The 24,912-nt window shown below is 43.9% G+C and overlaps 1 protein-coding gene across 3 annotated transcripts in view; it reads right to left on the minus strand.

Annotated features, from left to right (window-relative positions):
* The window catches only part of DUS2 (dihydrouridine synthase 2), a 51,272-nt gene that overhangs the window by 17,436 nt on the left and 8,924 nt on the right, over positions 1-24,912 (minus strand). For 2 of the 3 annotated variants that reach the window (XM_080827950.1, XM_080827951.1), the window contains 5 exons: positions 23,294-23,436; positions 9,506-9,551; positions 6,477-6,568; positions 5,629-5,672; positions 3,974-4,034 (listed from right to left, as the gene is read on the minus strand). In XM_080827950.1, the coding sequence (XP_080684076.1) occupies positions 3,974-4,034; positions 5,629-5,672; positions 6,477-6,568; positions 9,506-9,551; positions 23,294-23,419 (369 nt within the window). In that variant the 5' untranslated portion in view covers positions 23,420-23,436. Of the gene's footprint in view, positions 1-3,973; positions 4,035-5,084; positions 5,098-5,628; positions 5,673-6,476; positions 6,569-9,505; positions 9,552-23,293; positions 23,437-24,912 lie in introns of those variants that run through there. The other variant, XM_080827952.1, reaches the window with a different exon arrangement.

Here is a 24,912-nt window from a genome sequence, read left to right on the forward strand (position 1 = left end):
GATCCTCTTTGCAAAACCCACAAATCTATCTACAAGTGGGTGCCACAAAAATTGTTTCTCAGGAGTGCCCATTCCCTACCCAGGGTCTTAGAGTCTTAATAAACTAAATCCCACAATATGGCAAGCCCTTAAGAAGGCAATGAATCCTTTTCCCTTTGGAATGAGATTGAATACACCTTTGTCCTATCCTCCCAACACTTGTTTTGGTACCATCACTGCCAGCAAAGCCACTTAGAGGAACATAACTGGCAAATCTTGCCCAGGTTCTTCTTCCCTGCCAGCAACAACGCTCCAGACCAATGTCAAGCTCTAGCAAAAGCCCCAGCTAGTGGAAACCAACAACTGAAGGAGCCACTTAAATCTTGACATTAACAATAGCTCCCTCTTGATGGTGGGATTATTGATGATTAGTCCTTTTTTTTATGCTTTCACCATGTTCTGGACAACGGTATGAACTACTTTAATAATCGGGAAAAGGGAAGACCTTTCCAAAGATGAACCCATTAAAAAATGAGGTAAAGGGAGAAAAACAAATCCAATAAATAAATCCTTTGTCAGTACATAGACTGGGTACTAATGAAAACTCACAGGATGTGCTCAGAAGTTTGATGTTCACTTATTACAGCTTAATTTCATTTTTAAGGATGACAGATTAGAATCAGAGAACCCAGAACCACCGCAGACTCGGCCAGCCAGAGCCTGCATGTCAGAGGAAACTGGGAAGGCAGAGGAGGCAGCAGCCCTGGCCCACCTTGGCTACAGATGCAAACCTCAGAAGCCTTAAGGAGGCCCCAGCCACCCACCCTGGCTCCGGCTGTCCACTCACACACAGTCACAGCCTTTCCTTCTGGAATCACAGGATCTAAAATCCAGGCCTTCCACAACAATGGCTTTGTCAACTCGTATTTCCTCCCTCCCTTCCTTCCTATTTAACTTATTTGCTTTTTTGAATACGTAACACATTAAAAATGTTAAAGGTTCAAAAGGGTAAAAAGTAAGAACTCTCCTTCCCTGGGAAATGGAAAACTTTTCAATTTATACCTTTTATAAGGCTTCAGTTTTTGAACCATGAGAAGAGAAGAGAGTGGCTCTTCACGGGCTATGTACTGGTATAGCATACTGGTAGTATCTGTTCTGACTGGTCAGGCCCAGTTCCGTGCCAGATGTTAGCTATTTTGAGGAGCACCCCTACAGTGGGAATTTATTCCTTATGCCAAACCAAATAAAAACTTGGTTTCCTTCCCCAGGGAAAACCAGTGTCACTAGTTTCTTGTGTGTCTTTCCAAATATATTCTATGAAGAGAAATGTAAACATATGTAAACATCCATCCCTCATCCTTCATATATAAATGGTGGTATACGGTATCTAATTTGGCTCCTTGCTTTTCCATTCCACAATGTATCAGGGAGATTAATTATGCCAATAATTTAAACTCTGTTCCTTACATCTCTCAGAAGCACAAAGGAGTAATTAGAAGATGGCAAAACAAGGTCCCAAGTTTTCCACTCCTCATCGACAATTTCAAACCTCCATAATTCCTTGAAATAACTGTCTACAAGGCCCTGTGGTTTTCAAGTATCCAAAAGACTTCACTTCAAGTAATCTTTTGTCTCCTGGCCTAAAGCCAAAGTCCCCAAGCCACATAACTCCAGGGAGCAGAGGGGCTGACTCTGGGCAGTGGACCCAGGGGGACATCTGCTATGTCTACACTGCAGACCCTGACCGCACATCCTGTGATGAGCTTCTCAGCAGCAGCCCCACGGAACTCCTTCTGGTGCCTCACATGCAGCCAACCCGAAGCTGTCCTTGTTATCTGCCCCAAACACGTTCTTCCTCCAGCAGTCCCAATCACGTTGAAGACAAACTGTCCTCCTGGCTGCTGTGCTGGTCTTTCCTCCCTCTACCCAAACACTCACCCCACCTCCCCACACCCAGTCTAGTCAGCTGCCACCCAAGTCCCTATCAAATGCTGCTCCAGCTTCACTTCTCCTCTCTCCATCCTCTGTCTCCACTACGGACCCAGGATACTCATCTCCTAAATCCATGTCCCTACCCCTAGCCCATTTCCACTCGAATCTACCGGACCTGGCTTTCAAAATAGTATTTCTATCACAGAATATATTTGGAAAGACACACAAAGAAACTAGTCTAGTTTCCCCTGGGGAAGGAAACTAAGTTTCTGATCACATGGCTTCTCTGTTCCAAAAGGCTAGAAATATCAGAAGTCCAAGTTCAGGGGCGCCTGGGTGGCTCAGTGGGTTAAGCCTCTGCCTTTGGCTCAGGTCATGATCTCAGGGTCCTGGGATCGACCCGCATCAGGCTCTCTGCTCAGCAGGGAGCCTGCTTCCCCGTCTCTCTCTGCCTGCTTCTCTGCCTACTTGTGATCTCTGTCAAATAAATAAATAAAATCTTAAAAAAAAAAAAAAAAAAAAAAGAAGTCCAAGTTCAGCTAATCTGGCCCTAACCAACATTTTCAATCCTGTGCTCCTCTGCTTCCTCTTCGTCTTCTACTCCCCAACTCTCGAGTCAAATCAAGATTCTCTGCCTCTACCACATCCTGGCCTTGCCGGGCCCCTGCTCGTCCACTCCCTCTGCCTGCAGGGTCCCCGATCATCATCAAGGACCACATTTCCCTAGAAGATACTCCGTTTAAGGGCTGCCTTCCCACTCCTTTTTCCGAGCTGCCCCAGCACTCTGCTCTGATCTTCTGATAATGACGAAGGGAACACAAGCATTGCATCCTCTATTTTTTTTAAAGTACATCTCGGTTTTATTCAAGAAAAAAACAAACCCCTGTTCATAATTTTTTCTTTTAACATTTACATCATTAATTAGTCAGGCATGAGTGCTTTGTGTTTATTTAGGTATGTATGTGTATGCAAATAAAATTTTTCCTGAACCATTTACAGGTAAGTCACATTGCATCATAGCCCTTTACAAGTAAGTATTTGTGTATTTTCTAAAAATACAGATATTCTTGAGGCACCTGGCTGACTTAGTCAGTAGAGTGTGTGACTCCAATCTCAGGGTTGTGAGTTTGAGCCCCACACTGGGTATAGAGATTACTTAAAAATAAAATCTTTAGGGACAGGGTGCCTGGGTAGCTTAGTCGGTTAAGTGTCTGACCCTTGATTTCAGCTTGGGTTATGATCTCAGGGTCATGGGATCAAGCCCTACATTGGCTCCATGCTCAGCAGGGTCTGCTTGATATTCTCCTCTCCCTCTCCTCTTCCCTTTCCCCCCATATATTTTTTCTCACTCTCTCCCTCTAAAATAAATAGATAAATCCTAAAAAAAAAATCTTTAGGCGTACCTGGGTGGCTCAGTTGGTTGAACATCCAACTCTTGATTTGGACTAAGGTCATAATCTCAGGGTTGTGAGATCGAGCCCACGTTGGGCTCTCCACTGGGCGTGGAAACTGCTTAGGATTCTCTCTCTCCCTCTGCTACACCTCCCCCTCCCCCGCTCTCTCTCTTTCTCTAAGAAAAATTCTAAAAATAAAAATAAAAAATCTTTATTTTAGTTTATTTATTTATTTATTTAAGTGTGCACATGGAAGCAGTGGTGGGCAGTGGTGAGCAGAGAAATAAGCACACTCCCTGCTGGGCAGGGAGCCAATATGGGACTCGATCCCAGGACCCTGGGATCATGACCTGAGCCGAAGGCAGATGTTTAAGTGACTGAGCCACCCAGGTGCCCCACAAAAAAATAAAATCTTTTAAAAAAAGAAAAAGAATAGAGATATTCTAACAAAACCATAGAAGAATTATCAACTTCAAAAGTTATACTGATACAATATTTTTAGCTAATTTGCTATGGTCCATAATCCAATTTTGGCAGTGAACCTAAGAATATCCTTTTGAGCATTTTCTCCATCTAGTATAGGATCTAGTCCAGAGTCAGGTAACGTCTTGTTAGTTGCCTTTACTCTGTACCCTATGTTTGTAAGGCATATAAGGAAATCAGTTTACCTTGGTGGAATACTCTTTTGGACAGCCCATGTTTACATCAATACCAGCCACATCATTTTCCCTGGGAAAACATGAAGTAGAAAAGATAATAAAGATCCAACTTTAGGAGAGAATTTAGAGTCAAAGGCATGGATCTGTGCTCATGAACCTCCTACATTGCCCTGGCCCTATTAAATATACCAACCCTCAGTGACAGAAGGTGAAAAAACTGGTCTCTGAAAGGTACAATTGCCTTGCCCAAGAAGAGTTCAAGAGGTAGAGCATATTGTATGCAAATATCTACAAAGGACTAGTTGTAGAGGACTTTGCTATTTGGGAATTATATCAGATAATCCAAATACTGAGGGACAGTCCCACTGAACTTGATCCCAGAGTTCCAGTTCTGACTGGGGTAGTAAAAGCCATTTGTCAACACACAGAAGTGACACGAGTTGGGACGCCTGGGTGGCTCAGTAGGTTGGACGACTGCCTTCGGCTCAGGTCATGATCCTGGAGTTCCGGGATCGAGTCCTGCATCGGGCTCCCAGCTCCACGGGAAGTCTGCTTCTCCCTCTGACCTTCTCCTCACTCATGCTCTCTTTCACTGTCTCTCTCTCAAACAAATAAATAAAATTTTTTTTTTTTTTAGATTTTATTTATTTGACAGGGAGATCACAAGTAGGCAGAGAGGCAGGCAGAGAGAGGAGGAAGCAGGCTCCCCACTGAGCAGAGAGCCTGATGCGGGGCTCGATCCCAGGACCCTGGGATCATGAGCCGAAGGCAGAGGCTTTAACCCACTGAGCCACCCAGGCACCCCAATAAATAAAATATTTTTTAAAAAATAAATAAAAAATAAAAAGAAGTGACATGAGTACAAGAGCACCTTCCCAGACCACTGGCTCTAGTAGAAGCTACAGGAGTGCCTTTGCTTGCTGGGCTGCACAGCTGGCTTACTCCAAACAATTTTCAGATATGGAAAGGACCGTTAGCTCATCTTCTGGTGTGTATACAGTTAACAGTCTGTAGCTAATGCCTGAATTCCTTCCCAGCACTAATGTAATTAATAGCTAACATTAATCACTCACTACGTGCCATATACTGTGAAGACATTTACGTGCATTATCTCACTTACCGTCACATATAATGCCAGAGGTAGGTAGTACTATCGGTCTCATTTCCTAGATAAAGAAACTAAGTTCTCCTAGTTGAAGTATGGTTAGTAACTTATGTAAGGTCATTCAGCAAGCAGCAACCCAGAAATCCAACCCAGGTCTGTCTAACTCCAAAGCCCATCTCCTTAACCATAGTACTCTCCTGCCTTTGTTAATTTAGGGAGCAATAACCCTTCCCTACACTTCATGACTACACTTCCCTACACTTCAAAACCTTAGGGCTCATAGTCACAAGAATCCCTGGAAAGGGAGCTTCATGAATAAACACTAAAAAAGAGTGGCCTGAACAGAGATTATCTGGGATGTGGGTACAATGGGTACATGAGTCCCAGGCCAGCCCTCAGATGCCAAAACAGAGGGAAAAAAAACCAGACACTGTTAACCTGGAAAGAGAAGGTAGAGCACTAAGAAACATAAGGTGCTCGCCTCCAAGGTCACCAAAAATAGTAAAGCTCCACAGCCCACAGGAGAAGCAAAGGCAGTCCCAACAAGGGAAGAACTTACACAAGTCTGGCCACGGCAAGGGCTCGCTCTGCATCTGAAGTCCCCTGGGAACAAAAGAGGCTCCATCAGGCACCATCCCTGACACAGGTATATGAGCACAGATGCACAAACACCTCTATGCACACCATGTACGTGTGTGCACATGCACACGGACTTCAGCAAGTACAGTCTGGCTGGCATTCTTCTATTCAACAGCCAGCCCACTGAACTAGCTCACTGTCGGAGGTGAAAATTGAACCTGGAAGGCCTAGAAAACATCCTCGGTGCTGTGATTACTTCCTAACATACAAAAAGAGCTGACAAAATTATATTCATTCCCAAACTCACTGCTTATATGCTAAAATTAATATTTTGCTATATTTGCTTTATCATATGTCTACCCATTGTTATTACCATTTTTTAAAAAACATAAATATCATGCAGAACCTATTTCTGAAAAAGTACTAAGAAATGCCCAAAGTGAGAGAAGAGCACTATAGAGTCATTACGAGCCTAATGTAAATTAACTGCTCTTGAGGAAACCTAGTTTTCTTTCTACGGGAAATATACAGACTGTACAAAAACAAAGAACATGAATTGAATAACCAGTTTTATTGGGTTAAAAATACAGAAGTCATGCCAAACAGACAATTCCTACAAAAAAGGGGGTTATATTTGACCCCGGAGGCATGTCACAGGGTACCAGAGCTTGATTTCCTTTAACGGTCTCTGACAGTGTGAACACTCATGAACAACTCTTTGGAAAACATTAAAGCAGAGTCTCAGGGAACCACCACTATGCAACGGAGCCCAGGCACTGAAGGATGAGTAACCCTTGAGAGGGCACTCAGCCCCTGGGGATCTCATACCATCTGGAAGACAACCCGGCTCTGTTCTCTTTCGCAGGTGCGGAAGACTACCCGGTCATCAGGGGCGACAAAGTCCACTGTGCTGAGCACCTCTGCAAGAAAACACAGACATGCCGGGACACCCCGTGAAGAAGCAAGTTCAACCTAGCCCTAATCCCTGCAAGAAAACACGGCAAAGGGGGCGCCTGGGTGGCTCAGTGGGTTAAAGCCTCTGCCTTCGGCTCAGGTCATGATCCCGGAGTCCTGGGATCGGGCCCCGAATCGGGCTCTCTGCTCAGCAGGGAGCCTGCTTCCTCCTCTCTCTGACTACTTGTGATCTCTGTCAAATAAATAAATAAAATCTTAAAAAAAAAAAAAAAACACGGCAAAAATATCACTTTGAAGGAGAAAAAGGGATGCTGGAAGTAACAATTCTTCAAAGAAGCCAGTGTGCACATGGAGATCTCCGAGGTGCGGGTGATGTCCTAGTCCCTGACTGAGGTGACGGGAGTTACAGGCTGGTTGCTTTACAGTTATCTGTCACACTGCATGCTTGTGTTTTATGCATTTCCCTGGAGTAGTGTTTATATTGCATAATTTTAAAATGCTGTAAAAAAAATGTATATACATGGAACCTTGTCTGTGTTTCAGATTCGGCCCAAATTTTCCCACAGGTCATTCTGAAGTTGAGGAAAGTTGCTGTTTCTTAATTAATTACCATGTGCTAGGGACTGTCAGTACAGATTCCTCCATCACAGTCAACCCTCATTATGTGTACTTACGTACTTGCAAATTTGCCTGCCTACCAAAACGTATCTGTAACCCCAAAATCAACACTCATGGCATTTTCGTGGTCATTCACAGACATACGCAGAACTGCAAAAAAAGTCAGTCACCTGATGCATGCCTTCCCAGCTGAAGTCAAACAAGGCGAGGCTCTACCTTCTTGTTTCAGCTCTCACACTGTAAATAAGTGTCCATATGATAGTATATTTAATGTCTTTTTTTTTTTTTTTGCATTTGCTTTTGTTGCTCTCACTGTTGAAAATGGCTGCAAGCACAGAGCCAAAGTGCTATCTAGGGCTCCTAAGCACAAGAAGGGTGTGAGGTGCCCTGGGAGAAAATCCACGTTAAACCTTTGTCCAAACATGAAATTAGAGTACTGCTGGCTGTGAGTTCAATGTTTAAATAGAAACACACACAAAACAAGGTTATGTACTGATCTGTTAGTGACAATGTTGTGACCCGAGGCTCGCTCGTATTTCCCCTGAGGGCAATGGTTCAGTATTCGCTAATTTGGTGTTTGAAGCAACTTTATAGAACATAACTACTGCAAATAACAAGAATTTCATATGTTCTTCATAATAAAGCTCCACAGTACATGCTACCATTATTAGTTTTCAAAGATGACTGCCACATGAAAGAGATCCAACATGGCAGATGGGAGACGACGCCTACCCTGTGTATTTGTTCTGAGAAATAAATGAAATTTTAATACACGTAAAGCACTTCCATAAATGGAAGCTGTTATTATCAACCCAGCACTAAACAGATTAGAAGATTAAAAAGGGAGGGGCCAAGTGGTGACCTGTTGGCAGAGGCAATGGAAGTGAATTCCAGCAGCACAGGCTCATGACTGGCAGGAGGAAGTCTGAGAGAAGAACCACAAAAACTTTGTGTGTTTATACTACAGCTTTATTTATAACAGCAAAATACTGGAAACCCCGTTAAAAGCACTGATGAAATCAATTCCCACATAGTTACCAGTAGGTACCAACATGGGAAAAGGTCCTAGTAAAAAAAGGTAAGGGGTAAGGGCACCTGGGTGGCTCAGTCATTAAGCGTCTGCCTTCGGCTCAGGTCATGATCCCCGGGTCCTGAGATTGAGACCCGCATCGGGGTGCCTGCTTGGTGGGAAGCCTGCTTCCCCCTCTCCCACCCCTCCTGCTTGCGTTCCCTCTCTCACTGTCTCTCTCTCTCTCTGTGAAATAAATAAATAAAATCTTTAGGGGCACCTGGGTGGCTCAGTGGGTTAAAGCCTCTGCCTTCAGCTCAGGTCATGATCCCAGGGTCCTGGGATCGAGCCCCGCATCGGGCTCTCTGCTCAGCAGGGAGCCTGCTTCCTCCACTCTCTCTGCATGCCTCTCTGCCTACTTGTGATCGCTGTCTGTCAAATAAATAAATAAAATCTTAGGAAAAAAAGTAAGGGGCAAAATATGCAGAGCATGATCCCAAGGAAGGGCATATACAGAAACATGCTCTTTTTTTATATACATGCTTTACTAAATATGTAAAAATCATATATTATTCCTCTTAGTGATTACCTCTTCAAATATGAGATTAGGGGGGATTTTTATCTTCTAGGTTACATGGGTCTGTAAAAATGATCTTCTCTTAACAAAAAATATAAATCTAAAACAATTAAAGACAAAATTGAGTCATAACTTCCGGTGAACTGATATTAAGATTTCACAAATGTGTATACATTTCAAAAACCTCAAACAACACCACAACTCTAAGCAAAACAGAATCAGCCTCATCAATAAAGCAGAAGCAAAACCACAATTTAGCGCAACCATTTCTATTGCAAAGTACTTACATGCACCTTATCTTACTGATTCTCACTCCAATTCTACGATTTAAGTAAAGCAGGGGTTTTGATTTTCATTTTACAGCTGAAGAAATGGAGGCAGAGAAGTCATATGACTTGCCCAAAGTCACAGCTAGAGAGTGGCAGAACCAAGAACAATGCTGAAGCCACCCTGACCCCAAAGCTTTTAAGGCCACTACTCCACTATGAAACCTGTTAATTTCTAGGCCTGCAAGCCTGTGAGTGGAAGGTGTTTTCAGCCTATTTCACATCTGGCTTTTTGTCAGAGTTTCTGGATAGCAGTGACTATTGTCAAGGGAGCACATGATCCACGAAATCACGCAGCCAGACAAGGAGCACACTGGAAGGACACAGTCACCCCAGGCAAGGGCAGGGTTAGTTAGTGCTGCTTGGGCCTGACCAGGTGCACACACAATCCTGGGACCAGAACCACACTCACCATTGACAACTCTCTTGCACTGAAGCATCTTGAGGTCAATCAGCTCCTGTGGAGGAATGAGAGGGCACTTGTTAGTTCTGGTCACGTAGGTCCTGGGTATGGGGGAGGGACCAACACTGGGGGTCACTAATGGGGGGGTCGCTTGGCCTGTCACCCTACTACCAAAAACAAATCGTGGCTTTGGGGGAATGTAGTGCTGACCTCCCTGCCTAAGCATGGCAAGCAGGAGCCTAAGTGAGCTACCCTTGATCAGCTGCTCTTCCCAGGGACCTTGGAGATGTTGGGGGCCTAGAAAGGATGAGCCACTCAGGGACAGACAATAGACCAGATTATGGATACCTGGACACTTTCCTCCCCTGCTAGTCTCACTTCCAGTCTATCCCATCAAAGAACCTCCTACCTCATCCCTATGCAAAGAGCAGACAGTGATGGGCTCCCAGGAAATGTCCAAGAACAAGAGTGGGACCAGAGAATAAAAGCAGAGGGAGGCAGATTTGAGATCAATTCTATAAAGATTTTTATTTATTTATTCATTTATTTATTTGAGAGAGAGAGAGATAAGGAGAGAAAGCACAGCAGGGTGGTGGGGAGGAGCAGGGGGAGAGGGAAAAGCAGGCTCTATAGGGGTCAGATCCCAGGACCTCGGGATCATGACCCAAGCCAAAGGCAGATGCTCAACTTACTTGAGCCTCCCAGGCCCCGAGATCAAGTCTAAAACTACTGACCTACATGGGTCACACTGTGGAAACAAAAGGGCTGAGCTCTTTAGCTCTGGACATTTTCAAACGGACTCAGGAAAGAAAGGAGAAAGAGGTTTCTTCAAAATCGGGATCATGAAAATGAAGGGAAAGCTCCCGTCTCCTGAAGGACTGAGATTCTCTGCCTCTTGGGAGGAGACAACTCTACTGCTTTGTTCAGTGACCCCTTCAATAGATGTGTAAGATAAATCACAAGAGCCAGATACCTGCCGCACTCCCCAGAAGCCTATGCCCAGGGGTTCTGCGGGTCCAGAATAGAGGAAGAAACTCTGCCCTCTGGCATGCATGTCCATACTGACTACCTATGAGCCTCAGCAAGTCCCAACTCCAGCCAGGTGGGTACAACAGCCTCTGCTCCCTCATGGAGCATGTAGGCCATGAAAGTGGCCAAAGGGCACTTATTGCATCCACGGGGCTCCCCCTAGCAGACTTATCACCCAGGTTAGTACACACCGTAGGTGTTTCTGTGGCTATTCCCTCCATGTTGCGTTCAGGTCATAAGTACCTGATATCCACCAGGCCTGGCCAAACAAATCACCACCACCAAGCAGTTATGGATACACAGTTGGCATCTAAACCCCAAGAACTGTGTGATGTCCCAAGGGATGGACACAGCCCAACACAGAGCCCCTGGAGCCAGTGATCTTAGTTGCAGGGGCAGGCAAAAAGACAAGTGGAGAAGTGGGCAGCACTGAGTGCCCTGTGCTCATAAAAAGCAGCTCTGTAGCCAGCCTGAAGTTGGGCTGGAAATGAGCAGGGTAAAGCAAGGCAAGCCCTTGCTGGGGCCCCCAGCCATGCCAGCAGTACCTTGCCCTCTTTGGGATTCCCAAACCCCCCTCCGCCAAGTCATTTACTACTTCTTCAAATGCCAGTTATAGATATCCCTATAATATCTTTGCCTTTACACTATGAACCCCCTAAGGAGGATCCAGTGTCCACACAAAAAGGGAGGCTTTGAGGCTTCTGAGGCCAGGTAGCCTGGGCCCCAACAGGAGGAGTTAAGGCAAAACAGCCCTTGAAATGTCTTATTCTCTTTTCAGTTTCCCCACCACATCAAAAAAGCCTTTGCGGCCTGGATAACGTCTCACTCATCTTCCAATCATTAGCATCTAGCATGTTGCAAGGGCTCACTCAACATCTGCCAGAGCCTCTTCAAGACCTTGCCCTCAGCAGATGTTCAACTGCTGAAGTGGAGAAATTAAATTGTCACCCAAAAAACCACAAATGTGTCTCCTCACCCACGTACCCTCAACACCACTATAAAATTCATCAATTTTATTCATTTCAGTTAGTTCTGCGGGGATAAATGGAACCCAATGTTTTTTTTTTTCCACTGTATTTCCTTGATTAGTGAAAACAAACATTGTTTTCCCAAGTGCTAGACTTTATGATTCGTGCATCTTCATAGCAAACTGCCTTTTACATCTACACAAGCTGTAGGAAAAAGTCTACTCTTTGTCAAATTGGATATTGAGTTCTTCCATCTTAGTTATCGCAAGTATTTTTCTTCTACCACTACTACTTCCTCAGGTTTTTTTGTTTTTTTGTTTTACCTACACCCTGTTTTTTTTCTATTATTTTTTTTTAATTTTTAAAAGATTTTATTTATTTATTTGAGAGAGAGAGTGCACACCACGCATGAGAGGGGGAAGGGCAGGGGAGAAGCAGACCCCTTGCTGAGCAGGGAGCCTGATGCGGGACTCGATCCCTGAAACTCCAGGATCATGATCTGAGTTGAAGGCAGTCGCTCAACCAACTCAACAAACGTCTTTTTCTATTTTTAATTGAAGTATAGTTGACATATAATATGTTACCTTCAGGTATACAACACAGTGATTCAACAATACTACATATTAAGAAAAGCTCACCACAAGTTTAGTTACCAGGTGTCACTGCACAAAGTTATTACATTATTATTGACTATATTCCCCAAGCTGTACTTTTCAACCCCATGACTTACTTATATTATAACTAGAAGTGTGCACCTCTTAACCCCCTTCACCTACTTCACCTATCCCCCAACCTCCTCCCCCTGGCAACCACCAGCTTGTTCTCTGTATTTATGAGGATGTTTCTTTTTGTTGTTGTTTTTGTTTATTTGCTTTGTTTTTTAGATTCTAAATGTAGTAAGATCATACAGTATTTGTCTTTCTCTGTTGAGTTATTTCACTTAGCTTAATACCCTCTAGGTCTATCCATATTGTCACAACCCTCAATTTCTATTATACATAATGTTCTATTTGTATAGAAGAGACCACCTTAACTTTGCCATGAACAGTGCTTTCTACTTTCTAAATAAATCTCCATTATATATTTAAGGATATAATCTAAATTGGTTTTTTCTTCTTTTTAAAATTAATTTAGATTTTAACTTACCTGAAAATTAAGGCCATTTGTAAGTCATTTTTTTCTTCAAATGATTATCCAATTTTCTGAATGACATTTTATTTTATTTTATTTTAAAGTAGGCTTCATGTCCAATGTGGGGCTTGAACTCAAAACCCTAAGATCAAGAGTCACACACTCTCCCAACTAAGCCTGCCAGGCACCCCACAACATTTAATTTTAAAACACCTTAGGGGGGCGCCTGGGTGGTTCAGTGGGTTAGGGCCTCTGCCTTCGGCTCGGGTCATGATCCCGGGGTCCTGGGATCGAGCCCCGCATCGGGCTCTCTGCTCAGCGGGGAGCCTACTTCCCCTCCTCTCTCTCTCTGCCTGCTTCTCTGCCTACTTGTGATCTCTGTCTGTCAAATAAATAAATAAAAAATCTTAAAAAACAAAACAAAACAAAACACCTTAGGGGTACCTGGGTGGCTCAGTCAGTTAAGCATCCAACTCTTTTTTTTTTTTTAAGATTTTTTATTTATTTATTTGACAGAGAAAGAGAGAGAGATCATAAGTAGGCAGAGCAGCAGGCAGAGGGGGGGGGGGGAAGCAGGCTCCCTGCCCAGCAGAGAGACTGACGCAAGGCTCGATCTCAGGACCCTGAGATCATGACCTGAGCTGAAGGCAGAGGCTTAACCCACTGAGCCACCCAGGCACCCCAAGCATCCAACTCTTGATCTCAGCTCCAGTCTTGATCTCAGCTTAGGTATTAATCTCAGGGTCATGAGTTCAGCCCTGAGTTGAGCCCTGCCCAGCATGGAGCCTACTTAAAATAAATAAATAATAAAATGCCTTATCATGTATGGGCTTATTCTTTCTTGACTGTCATGTGTCATGTTGCTATATCTGAAATACACTCTGCCACCTTCATCTTCTCCATTCCTCTTGGCTTGTTTTCTCTCCCTGAGCTGATCATAACATTTATCCCCAGTTTATCACAAGTGTCTCTCCAGGCTACCTTTCTACCCCCCCTCTGGTATGTACAGGTACTTTTAGTCTCTAGTTTGGTTGAAGGATCTTTGGTATATCCTTTACTTTCAGAAATACCAATATACTGAGATTGAAAAACTAACCAATACCCCCCTCAAAAAAAAAAAAAATTAATGCCAAAACAAATAACGGGGGCGACTGGGTGGCTCAGTGGGTTAAAGCCTCTGCCTTCGGCTCAGGTCATGATCCCAGGGTCCTGGGATCGAGCCCTGCATCGGGTTCTCTGCTCAGCAGGGAGCCTGCTTCCTCCTCTCTCTGCCTGCCTCTCTGCCTACTTGTGATCTCTGTCTGTCAAATAAATAAAATCTTAAAAAAAAAAAAAAAAGAAACGAATAACAGGAGCCCCTGAAGGATAAAAAGCAGGGATAGAAAGAATATTTGAAGAAACAGTGGCAGAAAATTTCCCAAATTTGATGAAAAACATTAATCTGAATACCTAAGAAGCTCAACAATCCTAGTAAAATAAACTCAAAGATAGTCACACCTAGATTTAAACAATCAAACTGCTGAAAACCAAAGGCAAAGAGAAAATCTTGAAAACAGCAAGAGAGAAGTGACCTACCACATACAAGGGATCCTCAGTAAGATTAACAACTAATTTCTCAGTTGGTTAAGTGTCTGCCTTCAGTTCAGGTCATGATCCCAGACTCCTGGGATTGAGCCCCATGTCAGGCTCCCTGTTCTGCAGGGAATCTGCTTTTCCCTCTTCCTCTGCCTCCCACTCCCTGTGCTTGTGTTCTCTCTCTCAATCAAATAAATAAATAAAATCTTTTTAAAAAAATAAGAACTGATCTCTCATGAGAAACGATGAAGGCCAGAAGAAAACAAGGCAGCAAAGACTGCATACCGAAAACAATAAAATACTGATGAAAGAAATTAAAGGAGATCTAAATAAATTAAAGACACGACCATGGATTGGAAAACTTAATATTATTAAGATGGAAATATTCTCCAAACTGAGCTACGGAGTCAACACAAACCTTACCAAAACCCTAGTTCCTCTTTTTGCAGAATTTTATAAGCTAATCCTAAAATTCATATGGAAATGCAAGCAACACAGATTAGACAAAACAATCTTGAAAGAGAAAAACAAAGTTGGAACATTTATGCTTCCTAATCTCAAAAACTACTACCAAGCTACAATAATCAAGACTGTGTTGGGGGGCCTGGGTGGCTCAGTAAGTTAAGGTCCAACTCTTGATTTTGGCTCAGGTCATGATCTCACATTGAGATCAGGCCCAATGTCGGGCTCCATGGTAGGTGTGGAGCCTGCTTAAGATTCTCTCTCTCTGCCCCTCCCCTCCCACTCGTTCTCTCTCTCTCTAAGAAAAAAAAAAGACTGTGGTACTGGCATAAGGATAAACAAATAAGCCAGTGGAATAGAACTGAGAGTCTAGGTACAAACCAAAACATCTATAATTGACTGATTTTTGACAAGGGTACCAAGACAATTTATTGGGGAAAAATTATCTTTTCAATAAATAGCGCAAGAAAATAAATTTTGATGTGAGGTAGGGACTCTTCACATCACATACAAGAATTAACTCATCAAAGAACTAAATGTAAGAGCCAAAACTATAAAATTCATAGAAGAAAACACAGATACAAGTCTTTGTGACCTTAGATCAGGCAATAATTTCTTAGAGATGATACCAAAAGTACAAAAGAAAAAAATAGATAAATTGGACTTAATCAAAATTAAAAACTTCTATGTATCAAAGGATACCATCAATAAAGTGAAAAGAAAACTCACAGAATGGGAGAAAATATTTGCAAATCATATATGTGATAAAGGTCTATTATACAGATTATATAAAGAACTCTTACAATTCTTAGAGTCAAAAGACAAATAACCCAATTAAAAAATGGGCATAGATTTTATTAGATATTTCTCCAAAGAAGACAGACAAATGGCCAATAAACCCAGGAAAAGATTCTCAACTTCATTAATCATTAGGGAAATGCAAATCAAAACCACAAGGAGATACCACTTTATAGCCACTAGGATGGCTACAATAAAAAAGACAAATAATTAGTGCTGGCAAAGATGTGGAGAAACTGGAAACATCATACTGGCAAGAATGTAAAACGGTACACCTGCTTCAGAAAACAGTCCGGTATTTTCTCAAAGGGTTAAACCCAGAGTTATGATACGACCAAGCAATTATGCTCCCAGGTCTATATACCCAAGAGAAATGTACACAAATGTTCATAGCAGCACGGTTCAAAATAGCCAAAAGGTAGAAATAATCCAAACGTCCATCAACTGAACGGATAACCAAACTGTGGTATACATATACAATTATTAGTCAACTACTAAAAGGAACGAAGTAGTGCTACATGCAATGACATGGGTGAACCTTAGGAACATTACACTAAGTGAAAGAAACCAGGCATGAAAGACTATATATGGTACGATCCTGTTTATATGAGATGTTTAAAACAGGCAGATCTACAGAAATAGAAAGTAGAATAGTGGTTTCCAGGCACTCGGGGAGGGAGAAATTGGGGAAGGATTGCTAACAGATGTGAGGTTTCTTTTTGGTGTGATGAAAATGCTCAACAGTTGATTGTGGTGATGGAGGCACAATTCTGTAAATATACCAAGAGCCACTGAATTGCACAATTTGAATTGATGAATTATATGGTATGTGTGAACCTTATCTCAGTAAAGGTGTTAAAAGGGGAGCCTGCAGGGGTGCCTGGGTGGCTCAGTGGTTTAAGCCGCTGCCTTCGGCTCAGGTCATGATCTCAGGGTCCTGGGATCGAGTCCCGCATCGGGCTCTCTGCTCGGCAGGGAGCCTGCTTCCCTCTCACTCTCTCTGCCTGCCTCTCTGCCTACTTGTGATCTCTCTCTGTCAAATAAATAAATAAAATCTTTAAAAAAAAAAGGTGGGGGGGAGCCTGGCTTGTTCAGTCGGTAGAGCATGTGACTCTTGATCTTGGGTTCTAAGTTTGAGCTCCATGTTCGATGCAGAGATAACTTAAAAATAAAACATTTGTTAAAAGATTTTACTTATTTATTTGAGAGAGAGAAAGCATGAGTAGAGGGGGAGAGGCATAGCGAAAGGAAGAAGCAGACTCTTGGCTAAGCAGGGAGCTAGCCACAGGGCTGGATCCTAAGCTGAAGGCAGACACTTAACGGACAAGGCCACCCAGGAGACCCTAAAAATAAAATCTTAAAAAAAAAATGTTAGGGCACCTGGGTGGCTCAGGTCGTGACCCCAGGGTCCTGGAATAGAGCCCCACATCATGCTTCCTCCTCAGCTTCTCCCTCTGCCCCTCTCTTTGCTTATACCTGCCCTCTCTCTCTCTCTTTTGCAAAACGTTCTTTTTTTTTTTTAAGATTATTTATTTATTTAATTGACAGAGACAGAGAGAGATCACAAGCAGGCAGAGAGGCAGGCAGAGAGAGAGGGGGAAGCAGGCTCCCCGCTGAGCAGAGAACCTGACGCAGGGCTCGATCCCAGGACCCTGAGATCATGACCTGAGCCGAAGGCAGAGGCTTAACCCACTAAGCCACCCAGGCACCCCAACAAAATCTTTTTTTTTTTTAATTTTTTTTAAAAAGATTTTATTTATTTATTTGTCAGAGAGAGTGAGCACAGGCAGACAGAGAGGCAGGCAGAGGCAGAGGGAGAAGCAGGCTCCCTGCTGAGCAAGGAGCCCGATGTGGGACTCGATCCCAGGACGCTGGGATCATGACCCGAGCCGAAGGCAGCCGCTTAACCAACTGAGCCACTTAGGCGTCCCTTTTTTTTAATTTTTAATGTTAAAAAAATGCTTAGAGGAACAATTCTGGGTCACTTGACAAAATTAGAAGATAGAAGATAGATTAAAAAAAGGATTATATCAATGTTAGTTTTACTGAAGATGATGCCTATATCATCATTGTATAGAAGAAAGACTTGATTCTGGTAAAATATCAATGAAGTACTTGAGAAGTAAGAAATTATAGTGAATGAAACTTACTCCCATAGTTAAGGAGAACGCATGAAACTAATGTAACATTGTATGTCAACTGCATTTCAGCTTAAAAAATTAGTTAAGGGGACCCTGGGTGGCTCAGTTGCTTAAGCATCTGCCTTCAGCTCAGGTGGTCCTGGGATCAAGCCCTGCATCAGGCTCCCTGCTCAGTGGGAAGTCTTGCTTCTCCCTCTTCCTCTGCTGCTCCCCCCTGCTCGTGCTTGCTCTCTCTCTCTCTCTCAAGACAAATAAATAAAAAAATCTTTAAAAAAAAGTTTAAGTGGCACCTGGGTGGCTCAGTTGGTTAAGCCACTGCCTTTGGCTCAGGTCATGACCCCGGAGTCCTGGGATCGAGTCCCACATGGGGCTTCCAGCTCTGCCAGGAGTCTGCTTCTCCCTCTGACCTTCTCCCCTCTCATGTTCTCTTTCTCTCTCAAATAAATAAATAAAATCTTAAAAAAAAAGAAAAAAGTTTTAAAAAATTAGTTTAAGGAGAAAAAATATATACATTAGATAGAACACAAATGATAAAACAAATCAAGCAAAAATGTTGACCATAGGGACGCCTGGGTGGCTCAGTTGGTTAAGCGGCTGCCTTCGGCTCAGGTCATGATCCCAGCGTCCTGGGATCGAGTTCCACATCGGGCTCCTTGCTCTGCAGGGAGCCTGCTTCTCCCTCTGCCACTCTGTCTGCCTGTGCTCACTCTCTCTCTCTCTGAAAAATAAAAAAATAAAATCTTTAAAAAAAAAAATGTTGACCATAGGTTAATCTGGGTATGGATGCAACTTTTTAATAATTTTTTCCCTTTATAAATTTTTTTTATTTTTTATTGAAGTATAAACATACAGTAACTTTTCTATATATCTTATTTTTTTTAATCTAATTTCTTTTTTAAGTTTTAAGAAATTACCCATTCTGGGCAAAGGACCTGAATAAAAATTTCTGTAAAGATTATACAGTGATGGCCGGCAAGCATATGAACATACTCAACATCACTAATCATCAGAGATATGCAAATTAAAACCACAATGAGCTATCACCTCTCACCCATTAGGATGGCTATTATTTTAAAAAGAAAGAAAAGGAAAACAACAGAACAGAACAAATGTTAGCAAGGACATGGAGAAATTGTTCACTATTGGTAGGATTGTAAAATGGTACAATTTTTAGGGCAAATAGTATAGAGTTTCTTCCAAAAATTAAAAACAGAACTACCACCTGATCTAGCAATCCCCCTTGTAGATATATATATCCAAAAGAATTGAAAGCAAGCTCTCAGAGATATTTGCATACCTACATTCATAGCAGCACTATTCAAAATAACCAAGAGGTGGAAGGACCCAAATGTTCATCAACCAATGAATGTATAAACAGAATGGGGCATATACATACAATGGACTATTATTCAGCCTAAAAATGGAAGGAAATCCTGCCACATACTACAACATGGATGAACCTTGGGGACATAATGCTAAGTGATACACGCCAGTCACAAAAAGACAAGTATCGCATATGCTTCCACTTCTATGAGGTACCTAAAGTAGTCAAATTCATAGAAACAGAAAATAGGAAAGTGGTTACCAGGGCCTGGAGAGATGGGGCAAGGGGGGAGTTGTTTTATGCGCACAGAGTTTCAGTAGTGCAAGATGAAAAGATTCTAGAGATCTGTTTCACAACTCAACACTACCAAAGTGCACATTCAAAAATGGTTAAGATGGTAAATTTTTTTAAAAAGATTTTATTTATTTATTTGACAGAGTTGACAAGTAGGCAGAGAGGCAGGCAGAGAGAGAGAGAGAGAGGAGGAAGCAGGCTCCCTGTCGAGCAGAGAGCCCGATGCAGGGCTCGATCCCAGGATGCTGGTATCATGACCTGAGCCGAAGGCAGAGGCGTAACCCACTGAACCACCCAGGCACCCCTAAGATAGTAAATTTTATATGTTTTCTTAGCACATGCACAAACAAATTTTAAATACTCATTCTGGCAACCAGGGCCTCTTCAGAACACTGTCTCCTCCCTTAGTCTTGTTCAGTAAAAGGTTTAAGTCTAACAGGTAGGTGTGTTCTTACATTCTGGGCAACCAGAGTCCCCTTGTTTTGTTTTGTTGTTTTTAAAGATTTTATTTCTTTATTTGAGAGAGAGAGAGAGAGAGAACACACAAGCAGGGTTGTGGCAGGCAGAAGGAGAGAGAGAAGCAGACTCCCCGCAGAGCGGGGAGCCCCATGTGGGACTCGACCCCAGGACCCAGGGATCATGACCTGAGCCAAAGGCAGTTGCTTAACCCATGAGCCACCCCAGCGCCCAGTCCCTTGTTTTTATAAAAAGGAATAGCTACATAACACCTGAGGGACTCCTGGAAAACCCCTATCAATAAGGCAGAACTTAGTGGGGAATCAGACTACTGCTCCCTTGACTTCTGCTGAGCTAGTTCATCTTTTCTTCACCTTGAGCTGCTGAGGGCTTTGCAGAGCTTTTAAGGAGGTGCGTGCATGCCTGGTACTTCCTGAAGCCTATACTCTGGTACTGTGAGGCGGGCGGGACGGTTAACTAAAACCACAGCTGGACCACCTCATGTGAACCCAGATCATCATCCAGGCAGCGGGCCTGCACAGCAACACTGGGCCCACCAGGGGGCAGCAGGCACCATACTGTGCCAAGTCCAGTACTCAGTCATCCCTAGCCACCTACCAAGGTTAAGCAAGGGTCCACTGGCCAGCCTGCCTCTGCTCTCCGCAGGTGTTACGCCTGAGTGGAAGGCCTAGGTGTCCTCTGGCAGAGGCTGGTTTGTTTATAAGCCATCTTGACTTTGGCAGAGGCCGGTCCGTTTATAAGCCCTCTTGACTCTCCAGAGTAAACACCCACCAAGCATGCTGAAGGGGGCATCACAGGCAACAAAACAACCGCTGAGCTCTCTGGGACTTATATTTTTGGTCCCCGTTCCTCAGGCTCTAAGTCCATGAGTCCTTGCAGTCCCTCAAAGTCCATGAGTCCTCACAGTCCATCCTCCCAACCCTCTTTGAAATCCAAGAGGTTTGGAGGGCCAGGAGGGAGCTGGCTAAGAAAGGCCACACTTAACCCACAGCTGACCACCTGAGGGCCTGAGCAGAGGCTTGAAGGATGAGGGACCAGATAAACACTGTTCAGTGTACTACCACATTCCCCTGCGACTGGCCTCTGGACACAGGTTCCTCCCTGCCCTGGGCAAATTCTGGCAGGTTAGAAGTCTTACGGATGCCCAGCTCTCATTTCTTGGACTTCCTTGCCTCTATTTCAACAAAACCCTTAGAAGTCAGGTCCTACACCCGTGATCCGAAACTCGGGAACCTCGCTTTCTGACTCCCACATTTGGACAACACATGCTCCCTCTCCCCCATTTCATTTTGCTAGCACCCTAGATGGCTCTGGCTCTGCCTGGCTGCAGACAGCAGCAGGCCAATCCCCAGCCATGGGCATCCCCTCAGGCTCTGCAGCTCTCCTTCCCATAAAGCTGCAAAACAGCATGACTATGCAGACCTAGCTGCCAGGCAAATCTCCCAGTGCCCATTCTCCACAGCAACGGGACCAAACTGCCCTCACTTTCTTTTCTCAGGTCTCAGGTCTCCACCCCACTCCTGCCATCCTCATCGTGGACAGAGGACTGGCTTCCCACATCTTGTAAAACACCTCAGGCAAAACCCCTTGGCTTCCCTGCCTTCCATGGTTCCCCCACTCTCCTCCCTGCCCTATCTTGGAGGCAGGCCCCACTACCTCATCTGGAATCCTGCCCCTCCAAATCCAGGCCCTACCCACCCCACGCCAATTTGCCGATCTTGAGCCCTCGCCTCAAGGCAAAGTGCTTTCTCTTATGTTGCAAATATACAAGTCACCTAGAAACAACTCCCTTCATCCAGCTTCCATCTCCCCTACCTGCAAGTACTCTTTTCTTCCGTTCACCTCTCGAATTCCTGAGGGGTAGTGGGCACCTCTGTTTCTACTTCCTCATTTGCTGCTTACTCCGCAATCCGTTGCCCCCACAAGTGTTTGCATCTCTGTGCCACAGCTGTCCTCCAATCATCCGGTTTCCAAATCACCTTTTTGGTCCTTTTGCAATTGGAGTTCTCTATATCATCTATCACACTTGACAGACTTGACTTTTGCCTTCCCTGACACACCTTCCTAATTTGCCTATTTCTCTCACTCTTTTACTTTTTTTTAAATTTTACTTTAAGTAGGTTACAAGCCCAATGTGGGGCTTGAATTCACAACCCCAAGATCAAGAGCTGTATGCTCTACTGAGCCAGCCGAGCGCCCCACTCTTACTTTTCTATCATAAATTACTTACCTGTCCCCCCACATATAAACACCCAGTACATTAGGGTATATTTTTCCCAAGTTCCCTCTTAAGCCCTTCTTTCTCTCTATACCAGTGGCTTTTTAATTAAAACTTTTATTTTGAGATAATTGGAGGTTCACATGCAATTGTAAGAATGTGGGCTCCCAGGGGCGCCTGGCTGGCTCAGTTGGTTAAGCATCCAACTCTTGATCTCAGCTCAGGTCTTGATCTCAGGGTCATGAGTTCAAGCCCCGCATCAGGCTCCATGCTGGGCATGGAGCCTACTTAAAAAAAAAAAAAAGTGAACTCTTATGTACTATTTGCCCAACTTCCCCAATGGTAACATCTTACAAAACTATAGTGTAATATCACAAGCATGATACTAACACTGAGAGTTCAGTCACAGAACAGTTCCACGAACAGTTCCAACAGTCCCATCACCACTGGGATTCCTTGTTCTGCCCTTTTATAGCCACGGTCCCCATCCCACCAGCAGTGCCTTTCAAGGATAGAAGTATCTGAAGCGGGGCGCCTGGGTGGCTCAGTGGGTTAAGCCTCTGCCTTCAGCTCAGGTCATGATCTCAGGGTCCTGGGATCGAGCCCCACATCAGGTTCTCTGCTCAGCAGGGAGCCTGCTCCCCCCCCCCCGCCCCTGCCTGCCTCTCTGCCAACTTGTGATCTCTGTCTGTCAAATAAATAAACAAAATCTTAAAAAAAAAGAAGAAGAAGAAGAAGTATCTGAAGCACTTGAATAGCTTCTTCTTCAACTTCTCATCCACACTAGGGAGACATATCAGGACTGGGGATGGTGAGTGGGAAAGAATTCTCCAGATAATTCTGTTATATGCCCACCAGAGAAACACTGCTCACACCCCAACACTACCCAATATCAGCTACTTCTGTAATGCTGTTTTTCCTAGAAAATACTTTTTAAGCCTGGGTAGGAAGGCCTACCACTCTCCAGAGCAGCCAGGATGTAGGCAACCCACTAGGTACTACCACCAGAAAATCCTGTGGCTCTCAAAACCAACCCCATCCAGCCTCCTTGGTCCTTTTCCTCCTCTTCCTAACCTTGAGTTAATTCACGCATGCACGAATGTCTATTCACTCGTGCGGAGGCCAGGGCAGTGACCTGATACAACACTCATCTAATCACCCAGCCCAGGGATCCCACAAGGCCTCCATGCTGCCCAGGCTCCTGGCCCTGAACAGGGCCCAGAGAACTCACAAGTGTCATGTTCGTCTCCTGCTGCCTTCAGGGAGTGCCTGTGAAGTGAGTGCCCATTCTGCCCCCAACTAACTCCTGACCACTCCCACCCACAGACAAGGAGGCCACACTGGTGGCAAAGCCCTCGGAGAAAATCAGGAGCCTCTTACCTCACAGTACACGATGTCCGCTCCATAGTCCAGGGCCAGCAGCCGCATTGGAAGAGTGCCTACCCGAACCATAGGGGCTAAGATGAGTTTGTTGCGGTAGCACAGTGAGAGGCTATGCTCAATCATTCTTCCTCTGCTAAAGCCTGCAGAAAGGGAAAACAAGAGTCTGAAATCCACAAAAAGAAAATCTTCTCTGTTATCCAGGGCAGACTTTTCTTGTTCTATCCAACACACAGGACTTTGTTTCCCTTTTCTCTGATCATAAAAATCATGCATGCTTATTCATTCATCTAAAGAATAATTATATGCCTAGGTTGGGCCAGTCACTGTCCTAGTCTTTTGGGATACATTAGAGAACAAAACAGAAGAATTTCTGCTCTAACAGAGCTTTTATTCTAGCAGGGGAACAAAGGCAAAAAAATAATACATAACAAATTACATAGCATGTTGGAAAATTGGTAATGCTACGGAGTTAAAAAACAGGGAGAGGGGCGCCTGGGTGGCTCTGTGGGTTAAAGCCTCTGCCTTCGGCTCGGGTCATGGTCCCAGGGTCCTGGGATCGAGCCCCACGTCGGACTCTCTGCTCAGTGGGGAGCCTGCTTCCCCCTCTCTCTCTGCCTGCCTCTCTGCCTACTTGTGATCTGTCTGTCAAATAAATAAAATCTTTAAAATGTGTTTGTTTGTTTTTAAGATTTTATTTATTTATTTGACAGAGAAAGATCACAAGTAGGCAGAGAGGCAGGCAGAGAGAGGAGGAAGCAGGCTCCATGCTGAGCAGAGAGCCCAACGCGGGGCTCGATCCCAGGACCCTGAGACCATGACCCGAACCGAAGGCAGAGGCCTCAACCCACTGAGCCATCCAGGCGCCCCCAAATAAATAAAATCTTTAAAAAAAAAAAAAACAGGGAGAAAGGAAATTGAAAACACTGGGGCTGGGTTAAAATTTTTTTCTATTTTACTGAGATGTGATTGACATATAATGTATTAATTTAAGGTGTACAACATAGTGATTTGATATATGTATATACTAGAAAATGATTACCAGAGTAAGTTAATCTCTATCACCTCATATATTAATAATTCTTTTTATTATGATGAGAACTTTTATGATTGAATCTTAGTGAGGTCTCTGGGTGGCTCAGTAGGTTGGGCATCCAACTCTTGGTTGCGGCTCAGGTCATGGTCTCAGGGTCCTGGGATCGAGCCCTGCATTGGGCTCTCTGCTCAGCGGGGAGCCTGCTTCCCCCTCTCTCTGCCTGCCTCTCTGCCTACTTATGATCTCTCTCTCTGTCAAATAAATAAATAAAATATTAAAAAAAAAAAGAATACACAGCAGAAGAGACAGCCAGTGCAAAGGCCCTAGGGCAGGAGCTTGCCTGATGTGTTAGAGGAACAGCAAGGAGACCAATATGGTTGGAACACAAAGAGAAGAGAAAGTAATGAAAGTCAGATACAAAATGTCTCAGCAGTAAGCAGATAGGACACAGTCAGATCCCATATGGCCTTGAAGGACACTCTACAGACTGTTAGCTCTTCACAAAATAGAAGCCAGTAAAGGGTTTTAAATAGAGGAGTAGCATGACTGAACATGTTTTCTCAGGATCATGGTGACTGCTATA

The sequence above is a fragment of the Martes martes genome (genome assembly GCF_963455335.1).
Source record: "Martes martes genome assembly, chromosome: 17".
In the NCBI taxonomy this organism is placed as follows: domain Eukaryota; kingdom Metazoa; phylum Chordata; class Mammalia; order Carnivora; family Mustelidae; genus Martes; species Martes martes.